This window comes from Heliangelus exortis, chromosome 3 (genome assembly GCF_036169615.1).
Source record: "Heliangelus exortis chromosome 3, bHelExo1.hap1, whole genome shotgun sequence".
In the NCBI taxonomy this organism is placed as follows: Eukaryota; Metazoa; Chordata; class Aves; order Apodiformes; family Trochilidae; genus Heliangelus; species Heliangelus exortis.
Window position 1 is genome coordinate 9301619 of NC_092424.1, and position 12856 is coordinate 9314474.

The window sequence follows — 12856 nt, forward strand, 5'->3', positions numbered from 1 at the left end:
ATCAGACATGCTTGTATTTCATAGCCTGCACAAACTCTTCATTGCTGCACCAGTTATTTCAGCATAATTAGCCTGGTCACTGATGTCTTAAAAGGCAGCTGATACAGCAAGTGATTACAGTGTGGTTGCTGGATCTGGATGTATCGCATCAGCTTTGTGAGCCATATAAAAGAAAGACCTTTTCTCTTGTAAAGTATTAATAATCTCATAGCAAATAAAAGTCATAGCAGAAAAAGATCCAAATCATTTCCAGCTGCACAACTTAATGATGCAGCAACAGGATATACAGGTAATTAAGAGAATTAATAACTTATTAAAGTAGATTTAAAAGAACTTCTGAAAGCTAGCATCAGCCTCAGTTTTCCTACAAATTGCCATATTGTTGTCTTGACAAGAAAGGAAGCAGTTTTACTGTGTTGCTGCACAGTATCTTTTTCCATTGCTGAAAGGCCAGCAACACAAAATTGAGACCAGAACCTGTCTTTGCTTGCTGCTGTTCCTATTTTTCAATTGCAGATTAAGCATGGGAGGATGCCTGCTGGGAAACCTTATATTGCTGTTCTGTCTGCAGAGCTTTGGCTGATGGAGCTTCAGAAATGAGATACATATTTGGGTCTGATGGTGCTTCACTGCTGTACTCATGAGGACCAGCTCATAGCATTGCAGGGGGCTGTCCATGGGGACTCTGCTTCACTGGGGGAGCCCTGAGGTGTGGAGGGTGAGCAGACCTGCACCCCAGGGTGGCTCTCCTGCCTCCAGCTTCATTGGGAAGCAGTAGGAGAGGATGACATGATCCCATGAATGGACATATGAAAATATGGAGGGCACTGAGGAAGGTGAGTTAGGATAGCTGTTTTGTTTTCTGTAACAAGGTAGAGGCCTTACCTTTCAGAAAATAGTTTGATAATGAAGTGTAGTAGACAATAAATAAAATTTACAACCTATGTCAGTGAGAACAAAGGAGCAATGCAGTTTAGAATCTGCAATTCAATATTTAAGTTAATTCAAGGTAGATATTTGCCATCCTGAATACGTCAGATTATGTAGTATCCCCTTCTCTAGTATTTTTTCCACTGTTTGATTTTCTGCCTAATAAATATTTTGGTACAAAGTCAGTAAGCAAGAAGTGGGCTTGCAATAAATACTCTTTCAGACAATATACTGGTTCCATTTGATGTAGTTAGAGTACTAACTATTCCTTTTGCTGATTAGTTGAGGAGGACACTGGCAAAGTGAGAAAAGTGAATTCATTGCTAAGCCAGATCAAAACAAGCTTACGTACCTCATGTCTCCGTGGTGGAGGTTGCTTGGGAACGTGCATCAACTTAACATTTTCCAAGTTATGGTGTGTGTGTGTGGATTTGCTGATCAAGCAAATAGGTGATTGTCATGGGTTTAATAGAGCAGATTTCTGGTTTAATAAAGCTTTCATTGTTGCCAATTTAATTAGTATTTGGAATTGGTTTTGATGGGATTGAGCTCAAGAAGTAACTCAGATTTTCAGGCAGTACTGCTGTTCTGTATGGTTGGTTTTACTTGTTCTGCTTTGCTTTGCTTTTCAGTTCAAAAGCTAGGGCAAGAATCTGTCCTTAGTGAAAGTAAAAGGGAGAATATGGATGGCTCAGAAATAAGTCTAATTGTTTACAATAAAAAATACAGCACAAATAAAACTTTTCAAAAGTACTGTCTTGAAAGGCAGAATTCCATTGGAGGAGAAAAATTTCATACAGTAGAAAAATCCACCATTATTTGCTTGTCTGATCAACTGTTGGATCAGACTTCACGTAGCTCGTCTGAAGGCATTCAGTGATTTGTTGTAAAATCAAATATTTAATAGTATGGGTTGTTAAGTGTGAGGTGGTACTAACTTTATCACAGTAGTGTTAGTGGAGGATGTGCCCATGTCTGCACAAACTGGGATTTCATCTGTGCTTGAGGAGTGCACTGGATCTGTGTGAAATAGCTGCCTTGTTTACAGAGGGACATGGGAGGTGGCTACAGCAGTCAGAGGTCATCTTTCATTTGGACAGCAGGAAGCTGAAGGTTGCAATTAAGCTCTACGTGCTGTCATAGTAACTAAGTAATGTTTAAATCAAAGTAGTTTATTCTTAATACAGTCTGGCTTTACATATGAAAAGCATAATCAGCATTCTTGCCATCCCAGTGATTCACTCTGAAAAACCTCACTCTTTCTAAGGTGCGTTTTTATATTTAGGCACAATCTTTTTCCACTTCAGTAGTGAAGTTTGAGTTGATATTTCAAATTTTGTGTGTAAATTTGAATACAGCAGGAGGAAAGCATGCCCAAGGACCCTCCCTAGAGTCTCAGTATTCTCAGTGACTGGTGAGTTGCCTTTGCTAAGCAATCTTCATTATGTCTGAATCCAAGAAATAGACTGAAGGTAGCAGACATTATGCATGTCATTTTTCAGCCTGTTCCTTATAAAACACATTCTCATGACAGGAAAGGGCTATCAGGAGTTGCTGTCTTGCTCACACAGTGTCTGTATCAGTGTTTGCAATTATCTCGAGCTGTAGCAGTTTAGTATTCTGCTAGGAGAGAAAAAGGTCATAATCAAATAGCAAGGTACTATAAGACTGTGCCAGTGCCATTGGACACAGGAACTTGCTACTGTTTCAAAACCTTTTTTTTTTTCTAAGCATGGGTTTTGTCCTCAATAATTCCTTAAATATAATCTCTGTTGTAACGAGTGAATCGTGACAGATGTGGAGTATGTCCTTGGTACTCCATGGTGTATTAAAGATGACTGACTTAGCAGATTCCTACCTCTTTCAAGTTGTTCTGACTGAATGATGTAATTGTTCCTCCTTTCCCTGTGAAGGATGTGTTGAAATGAGTTTGATAGCTGTGTGGGCAGGACAAGGTTACTCTTTCCTTCTATCCCTCCACCCACCCCCAAAACCTCACTTAACTGGTAGTTCAGTAAACCCTCTACCAGTTTACCCCAAAGATTTGAAGCTGTATTTAACAATGATATTTGAAACTAACTCCTTAATATTTCCCTCTCCTATTTTCACATGTAAACCTCTCCCAGCAACACTAAAATTATGAAATGTAGTAAACACACTAAAATGTGGTTAATAATAAATGTCAAATTTTACACATTTATCTTTCTCATTTTGGCACTGAGCACAGTGTTTCCCAGCTGTCACCTTGTCCTTTGAATGCTACCGTACATAAATTCATGCTGCATTCTTATTAGTGCACAGAACTTAGTGCAGAAGTCCCATGTTAGGCAAAAGGGATGAAGTCAGTGCTTCCAGATATAGCTCAGAAATAGCCAAGCTGTAGGAAGAGATCCTGCTACTTAATGCTACATTCTGTTGTGGAGGGATGCCTTCTCTAGGGGAAGCAGGGCTGTGATATTCCCTTAATTAACCTCCCTTATGCTGAAGAGACTCAGCTTCTCCTCTCTTTTCTGATGCTGCTTCCTACAGGCAAATTACTGTAATTGTGCTGAAATTTGTAGTGGCTGGGAAGCTGGTGGCTTAGTATTTTTTTGTCTTGTTCAGTAATCACAGTCACATCAGATAGTGAACTAAAGAAAGTGGAATGATTCAAGAATTTTCGAAAATAATTTGTAAATTAGAGTTCTTGCCTCAGTCACTAAGAATTGGTAGGAATAGGTCAAGCCCAAGAGAAATAAGAGTCTCTTAGTTCTTGGGAAAGATTTGGTATTCTATGTATGTGTCAGAAGAAAGACAGATGTGAATGATGTACTGCGAGGTGCTTCTTCCAGTGCTTGTCATCACTCCCATAGACCACAAAGTAGGCTCCTTGAGCCAAGCAGGAAGAATTATTTTATCTTCATATGATTGAGTGTATACTGTGATGAGAAAAAAAGAGTTGGGCAGAAGTTAAAAGATTAATGTCATGCAATAATCTGATATAAATCAGAAGACATGATTGTGTGTAAAGAAAAACTTAAAATTAAGCTGTTAAGCTTGTGTTTTAAGCAGATTTGTAGGAATTTTTGTTGGTTTTGTGCTCTAACGTTAAGAGAGGTATCCTTTAGAACTTCACTCAGCTCATCTTTTAAAAGGAGGTCTTTAAGAAGAACCTTTTTGTTGGCTAATGTAGACATTTGCTGTCTAAAATAAGCCAGGAAGTAATTTCTTCAGTATTTATTGGGCGGAAAATTCAGTGCTGCTCTGAATCAAGAGTGGACTGCCAAGTAAGCAATTCATAAGTGTGCATGTGTTTATGAAAGGGAGCTTTCTGCCTTCAGTTTCTTCTTGCTAGTGATATTCTCCCCTGAGATTATGATCTCTAGACACTGAGGATTGCTTTATAGTGAGTTTGAACACAGATTTGTGTATTGAATTTGGCTTCAGACATGGATACATTTCCCACCTTTCAGTGCATCTATATATTTCATCAGTCACTGATGTTAACTAAATTTTGGGGATTTTCCTGAATGCTTCACTACCTCCAGAGCAAAGGATGTTTCACATCTTTCATAAAAGCTAACTTCACTTTGTACAGTAATTTTATTTCAGAGTTCTCAGTCAAGAGCTCTAGGAAAACCATTTTGGCTGTAAAATGCTTTATATAAATATGGTTAACCTCATAGTGCATGATGGCAAGTCTTATCCACAGATTGACTCTTTACTTGTAATAGGAAGACAATCTAACCTGGGTGACACCTGTGGTTTAACTGCAGAACCATCTTTTTCTATGAAGTAGGGAATTTAAATCATGACTTATCTCCAGCTCTTGCTATATACTGTCAGAAAGCAGTGAAAGAAGAAGTTAATGGATGCCTTGCTTTTATGAGACGGGAGGAAAAAAATGAGACCTTGGGAGGGACATCTGTCTTATTCCATGTGCACTTAAAAGGTTTTTATTGAGGCATGAAAGGTTGTGTTGTTCCATGCTTTGTCTTTGTTGCTCATGCAGGCAGTGATGTGCTGCCAACAATTCAGCCAAGGAATTTCTCAAAATATATCCCATTAACTGATTTTAAACCTCATGTTTATCGTATGTGGGTACTCACAGAAGGGAGGGGAAATAGAATCGAGGAGTCTATTCTTCTTTTCCCCTTTAAATCAAGAAATAGTATCTAGTGAGAGAGACAGTGGCACTGAAGAAGCAGATTTATGTGAACTGTACTTGCCAGGCATATGTTACTGGGAGAAAAGAAAGGGGGAGGGGAGAGGAGAGCCTGGGTTTGTTCATGTTCAAAGTGTAAATTTCAACTATGATTTTACAGCTGGGATGAGGTAAAAAAAGAAATTCTCTAAGAGCTTTGGAAGTGCCCGTTAGATAAGTGTTTTTCCTTCAATACTTGCTATGTCCTGGGTATATGTACTCAAGTTCGTGTAAGCACAGTGTCAGAGGAAAAAGGGGGATTTTGGTACTGTGATCAGAGAACAAAGAGATTACTTCTAAAGCTCACTTTTTGGTTATAACAGTTTAAATTATTTCTATACTCTGCAATCTCTGAGGCGAAGAAAAGAAATAAAATAGAAATGACATGAAGTCAGTACTCTCTGAATATATGAACTTTGCTGTTGATTCCAAGCTGTGTGGTGTGCTTGACACCTTAGAGGGAAAGCAGGAGGACCTTGACAGGCAGGAGAGGTGGGCCCATGCCAAACTAATGCCAAGTACAAGGTCCCTCACCTGGACTGGCACAACCCCAGGCACAAATACAGGCTGGGGGGAGGATGAACAGAGAGCAGCCCAGAGGAAGATGACTTGATAGTGACAGAACATGGAGTAGTGGTTCTAAAGAGGGTAGACTTAGGTTAGGAAAAAATTCTTCACCATGAAGGTAGTGAGATACTGGAATAAGTTGCCTAAGGAAGCTGCTGGTGCCCCTTCCCTGCAAATGTTCAAGGGCAGGTTGGATGAGGCCCTGTGCAACCTGGTCTAGTGGGAGGTGTCCTTGCCCATGCAGGAGGGCTGGAACTGGATGATCTTTAAGGTCCCTTCAAGCCCTAACCATTCTCTGATTCTATGATTGATCTGGACTTCTTTCTGCCCACTAATTTATGTATATGTGTTGAACTCTGGGAATAAATGAGGATATATTAGCCAAATATTGTGGGCATGTATCTAGGTGTCTAGTGAAGTACTCATCCACTTTAACTCTTCTTTTTTGACCCTCTAACCATCTGTGTTTGTTATTGCTTTTGATCTGCACATTTTGTATGTTCCCTTTTTAGCTATTTTGATTCCTTAGTGTTTCTTAGTTCCTTTTGCAACTTTTGTTACCTTGCAAGGGTAACGGCCTCACCACAGCAGCTTAAAAATATTGGAAAAGACAGTGAAGAATTTCCACTGTCAGGAATCATGGAGATTTTCAAAGCATAAAACTTAAAACTTCTTTCCTTGACAATGCCAGTTCTTAACTCTCTCCCAAGACTAAAACAAAAAAAATCTTGTAAAATTCAAAATTATAAAGAAACGAGTTATATCTATGCCTGACGAAAGGTGGTATTGTTTATGTAGTAGTTTTTAAAACCTCAGAGAACAGTGCTCTGGGAAGTACTGGCACAGCACCATCTTTGCCCTTCATATCTACTGGCTGCACAACCAAAGGGACAATTTGATAATTCTAGTTTGTTATCCTGTCCTTGCTTTGATAGAAGGAAAGGTTATCAACAGTGACTTGAGGAGCTTGCTCAAGCAAAACTTTATGTTCTGCTTAACAGAACATGAGTATTGCAGGATCACAAGTGATACTGGTGAGTTTTTCTGTGCCCTAACTAGCAGGCTGTTTCTACCTCTTGTTATTTCATGTGTATAAGGTAAATGCCAACCAAAAGTGAACCTTGACTGTCCTGAATCCAAAGCAAACTCGCAGTTGGGACATAAAGATCACTTCTGTGGGCTTTTACCTCTATAACATCACATGGTGTTGCAGGCTTCCCAGATAAGGAACAGTAGAATGTTTGAAATTCAGGGTTATATTTCATCTTTCTTTGTGTCTGGAGACATTTCACTATTGAAAAATCCCACTTTGGCAGACAAGGAAAGTGCTAAAACTGGAAACTTTCTAGACTGAGATCCCGGAGTGTGGCTTAAGTCAGTTCTTTTAATATTTATGTCGTGTTAAGTTATGAATAAGTATGTTCCCATTTTGGTCTCCTTCTAATACACTGTCAACTAAGAAGTGTCCCTGCTGAGGCAAATAGTAAATCAGTGGAGCAGAAGGGCAGGCAGTGTGTGCAATGGGGAGTTTAGATTTCAGACAGCCCTTGCTGAGGAACAGATATTACTCCAGAAAATGTGGCAGGGTGGGTAAGGAAGCAAGGGAGTGGTGTTGGACCCTCAGGATCAGGAGGGTGCTTAGGAAGCCCAATGTGCCCCATTATGCGTGCCCATCCAGGGCAGCTCTGGGAGTGCTCTCAGACACGGCTCTTTGCACTGGAATGCTTCTGCTCACAGATAATACATCAATATCAATGTCAACAGTAGTTTCCTGTTTTCTGCAACAAAGCAAGCTGTGTGAATGGACAGGAAGAAGAGCTGCTGCCTCCCCAGCAGGCTCTGCTGGGCATCACACAGATGCTTCCCAGCTTGCAGTTTGAGCAGCTGACCATCCCTGTGGTACTTGGGCTGTTGTGTAGGATGCACAGTAAGATAGCAGTAGTATTGAAAAGTCTATGTTTATATAGAAACAATCCCATTTTGCACAGTGAGTGGCATTTCCTGGTGACACTGTCAGCAATGGCAGTTGGCTGGTGATGGCCCATCCCTGATCTCAAGTATGAATTGGGTGGACTAAGATGAGATTAGGTTTGTATCTGCTCTGAAGGGACAGCTTTTTAGATCCATCTGCTTAGCACAGTAGATGATGAAACTGGTTTCAGGATAATTTGAGGGGATGGGGCAGAATTTTTTGCTAATTTAGTGAAAAAAAAGAAATAGCTGATTTAGCAAAAAATATGGAAACTTTGAGGAAATAATTATGTAGTGAATTGAAGAGCATTGGATGCCCCAAGTGGACATATACAAGTTAGCAGAACACTGAAGAACAAATGTCTGCCTGCCTGCTAGAAATGTAGGGAAGTATCCTGGCATATGCTAAAATCCTGGTATCCTAAAATCTTGTGTTTTAACAGCAGTATTGAGGTGGTTTAAGTCCAGGATTTGTGACCATAGCATTCTGAAAGCGCTGCTCGTTCAATAAAGTGTATCAGTAAATTAGAAACACTCGGTGTGTGACTAATATAATAGAGGCACTTTCAGCAATTGCACTTGTTCCTCATAAAATAGAGTGGCTAGTTTAGCATTCCTGTTCTGGAAGTATTAAAGTTGAGTGACATAAAAATATGTAAAATAAGTATAAATGCTTGGATTGTCTTAGCCATAGTAAAATGGGTAAAAATTCTCTATAAAGGAAACAGGCTGTTTGTTAGTTGGTCTAAAAACTGTTGCCATATCGTGTCTTTTCCCCTCCCAAAATCAAATCATAGTTCTTCAGCTTTGCATTCAATAACAGATGTTTGCAATCTCAATAAGAGGTGGTTAGCAGCTGAAATAAAGTAGGCCTTGGCACAAAAAGAACTACAGGATGATCTCAAGTATTTTTCTTGATTTCTGTCACAAAGATGTTCTGTTGTTACTGTGGTGATAAGGACAGAAAGGCATGAGAACTGAAGCTGAACAGGTGAGAGAATGGTTCTTGTAAACTTGTTGCAGAGGAGGGGAGACAATGCCTTGGATGATTGCTAACAATAATTTGGGAGGGTTCTTTTTAGGCATGTGTTTCAAGTTTGTGACATACATTGGTGAACAAAAGCTATTTGCAGGTGAATAGAGGGGAGGAGGAGCAGAAGTTGTTAGGAATTGCATTTATAATAATAGCAATAAATGAAATCACATCATTGTAAATTCATGTGGAAGTAATAGCCAATAAACTGAAATTAAAGTTTTGAGAAGGTGCTTCATTAGGGCTGATCCAGCTTTCTCTGAAGTCATTAAAGATCTTTCAGTTCATTTGAAGAGTGTAGTCAAGTCTGGTTGAACTTCACTTCTTTTCCTGGACAGTGAAAGGCTGAGATGAGGCTCTCCAACAGGGGGGAAAAATGTTAAATGGACCATCAGAAATATGAAATTACAAGATGTTAAAAACCTTGTAAGAAGTCAAATGATAGTGAGTGCCAATGCTCCCAATTTTCCAGAGAGATGATAGTCTAGGAACTATTTATGTAGGGGCTCCTTCCTATCATGAAGCCTATTACTGGCTTTTCTGTAGAAAGAACAACAAAACTACCAGTGCTGTGTTATTTTACAAAGGCAAACAAATGTATTTTCCCTCGAAGTAGAAAATAAATTTTTTACACATATCTAAGCTGACTTTCTTGCACTCTGTGGTAAAACCAAGAAAGGATTGTGGTTCGCTCTTTCTTTTCCATATGGTTGGAAAGCCATAGGCATTATTGACATTTCTAGTGTTAGGATGAATTTATCCCATTAGGTTTAATGCAGAGAAGGTTAGAGCCGAGCCAAAGTACAGTAGCTTAGCATGACAGAAGCAATAAACTTGTTCACAGAACAGCAAAGATGTAGTGAATGAAATGCCTCTCTTGCTCTGTCTGCAGCCCAGAGGCACTTCTGGATGAGATGGGGTCAGCTAGTGAGCTCCAGATGATGACACTTTTGTTTTTTTCTGTCTTCAGATATCTCAGCTTATGACAGAGTCTAGTCGAGAGGGCCTGACTGAAGCAGCACTGAACCGCTACAATGCAGATAAACCCTCCCTGTACAGCTTCCCTGCTTCCCAGAGCACCTATGTAGCCAGTGAAGTATCCACAGGCACCTCGGTGGCAGCATCCTTTTTTGCCAGGTAAGAGAGATTTCTCAGATTTTCTTTCTCTGGAAACATAATTTCTTTCAAAGGAGAGATTTCTCGTGAAGAAACGGGGTTAACAGACTACAACATACATTGTTGAAACATGGCTGTTGCTGCAGAATTATCACAAACTTGCTGAATTACCATGAAAATGTTGTTTAACCCACCTCTAAGAATTTTTGTCTTTTGATACTTCCACCCTCTTCTGTAAAATATCTCCTTAACTCTAGATATGGGTTGAAATGTGATTGCTGTCCCAGAATACCTGATTTAGTGACATTTTTAGAGTGGTACATCCCTGAGTGAGAAGGGCCCATCCAAGTAATTTTCCAAAATAGGCAGCTAATTGTAGAGCTATCAGGAGGTGTATAGTTCTGTTTGCTGGGCAACTTTCAAGCTTCATTGATGAAATTTACTTCCATCTAGAGAAATTGTTAAGACTTCCATTTTATGACTGAAGGTTTCTGTCCATGTCATGGTGTTGAATTGACCTGAGGGTCTAAACTCAGCCTTGGAACATGTCTTCTGTTGAATATTAAGCCAATGTTTCAAAAAATTTCAATGAGAGAAAGTTTTTTACAAAAATCCTTGTGCTGCCTTTATTACTTTGTTAGTAAAAATAGTTTGTTAAATGGGTATAAAAGCTTATAATTGAAATATCTATTACCAAGAATGGAAATATGGTTCTGTGCAGATATGTTTGGGTTTTGTGGGTGTTTGTTTTTTTTTTCCCAGCACATGATCTTTTTAGCCCACTTGAATTCTCCTTTAGCTGAGGAAGTTAAAATACTCCTTGTATGTTAGTGCTTCTCAATAATTACAAGGTTGAGTTTAGAAGAGTTGTGGAAGTAATGAAATAACAAGAGAGTAAGGTTTTTTCAGCACTTTGCAAACCAATCTAGGGAGAGATCAAAATTCAAAACATGGAGTGAAGTTTTGAATTAATGCCTCAGGCATATTCAGATTAACTTCCTACCTTTTAGAGAGCCAACCATTAGTAATTCCACATGATTCTATATATTTTAAAGGTAAATGGAAAATGTATAAAATTGTTGAACTGTAAATCTGGAAAGATCTTCCTTCCCTATTTTTTCTCACAAACATGAGGACTGTATATGTTCAATCAGTGTGATAAAATAAGTGAATCCTGTAAAAGGATTAAGATTAGCATTTTAGAAGATGCAGTGAACATTGGGGCAGCTCTGCAATTTTTTTCTTTGCAGATGTGATGCTGCAATAGAAAATGTGAATGTTGACAGTGGTCTTGTTTTGCTGTCCTGTTCTATTTAACTGCAGGCAGTTTAAATTAAAATTCCTCAATGTACTCATATGGTAATATCTAACTGGAGTGCAGATTTGGATTAGCACATATTTTAGCATAATTGATTTATGAAGATGGCTGAACTCATTTGTTCTTCATTGTTTCACTGTTTTGTGCTGAGAGAATTCATTTTCTCTTAATACACTCCGTTGAAATGCAGGAAACTAATTAAATTTACTCAAAGCCCCTAGTGTAAGCCACTGCATTTATGTAGAACTCTTAGTTTCTAGCTGATGGTGTGAATTCTGGAGTGTGCTTGGCCCAGCAGAGATCTCATGTTTAATCTGTGTATTTTTAAACTGTGCTTAACAAGACAAAAATGCTTGGTTTACTTTGAGGTATTCCATAATTAGATTAGCACGACTTACATGAGTCAGTTTTGTGCTGGACTCCACGTTATATCATCTGCAGACAGTTAAATAAACAAATCCAAGTCAATTGTTCACTGCTTGACCTTTCAGCAAGAAAATCTATAACTTCTTTTCAAACTGAAGCTCATTAATTTTTATTTTGCATCTTGTCTGTTTACATTTTTCTAAAGCATAAGAATGCACTTATAAGTACATTATAAAATATAATAAATAATAAAAAAAAGGATAAATAATAAAAAGGCAGTGATTGCCCAAGTCCTTAGCATGGTATTCTGTTTACAATATGAATCAGTCACTTGTACCAGGCATCTAAAGTTTTGCTTTTTGTGATTGCAAGCGGCACTGCCAACTATGTCTGTTTTTTTATGTGTGTCATATATGATGTTTTCATGGTCATTAAGTAAGAAATTATTACAGGGCCAGGGAAGTGTGTTAATGTGAAGCTGAGGTTGGGAGTAGAAGAGTAGAAAATATTTTTCTCACATTTGAATAATGTCCCACAGTATTTCACTGCAAGTTCCCTAAAAAGGAAAGCAAACCTCAGATGAAGCTCAGATATAAAAGTCATCCATCATCATGAAAAAAACCCAATTAACTAAAATGCTATAGTATGGAAGAAATGTCAGGGCAACCATGGGAACTTTTGGTTGTAATTGCTTCAGAAACATCAGTAGTGGAATACTGGGAGCTCATAATATTTCTGTTCTCAGGCACTGCTAGATACTCACTAGCTGGCCTACAGCTGGCATCGAGCCATGGAGAAGTGTCTGAAAGCCACAGTGACTCTCAATCTTTTGAAAAGCCAGGAGACTTAACAGTTACCTCAATACTTACCTGTCATGCTCCATGATCTACAGCTGACAGATTTCCAAGCCAGCCACAAAGGCTGAAACTTCTGTGAATTGTCATTCGTGAGCTATTGCTGCAAGAGGACATATGTCAGGAGTCTCATGGGACAGAACAGGAATGATTTAAGGGAATAAACATTGAAAAGTGTCCATAGTACTCTGCTGGTAGGCTTATGAATATTAGGTAACATGAATAATGAATTTCTAACAGTGCGTCTGACACAGAAAATGAATTCAATCAATTGTACTTTTAATGACAAGCACCAAATTTGCTTTTCTTTTCAGGGCTATTGTTCATTTTTGTCTCTCAGATCCTCCAATCCATGCCAATTTAGCATCTTCTTGCTTCTTACTAGTACACATTAGTGGGGAAAAAATCCATTTAGGGAATGTGAAACAATGGAAAAATTGTGCAAACAAAAAAGAATCATTCACAGAGCATTCTAGGATTTTTACATGAATGAACTTCTGCAACCAGTCCTCTTTGTC

The 12856-nt window shown here is 38.7% G+C and overlaps 1 protein-coding gene across 2 annotated transcripts in view; it reads left to right on the forward strand.

The window, feature by feature from the left end:
- Positions 1-12856, forward strand: part of KIF26B (kinesin family member 26B) — a 287372-nt gene that overhangs the window by 102789 nt on the left and 171727 nt on the right. For both annotated transcript variants that reach the window (XM_071739124.1, XM_071739125.1), the window contains exon 4: positions 9655-9821. In XM_071739124.1, the coding sequence (XP_071595225.1) occupies positions 9655-9821 (167 nt within the window). The remainder of the gene's footprint in view (positions 1-9654; positions 9822-12856) is intronic.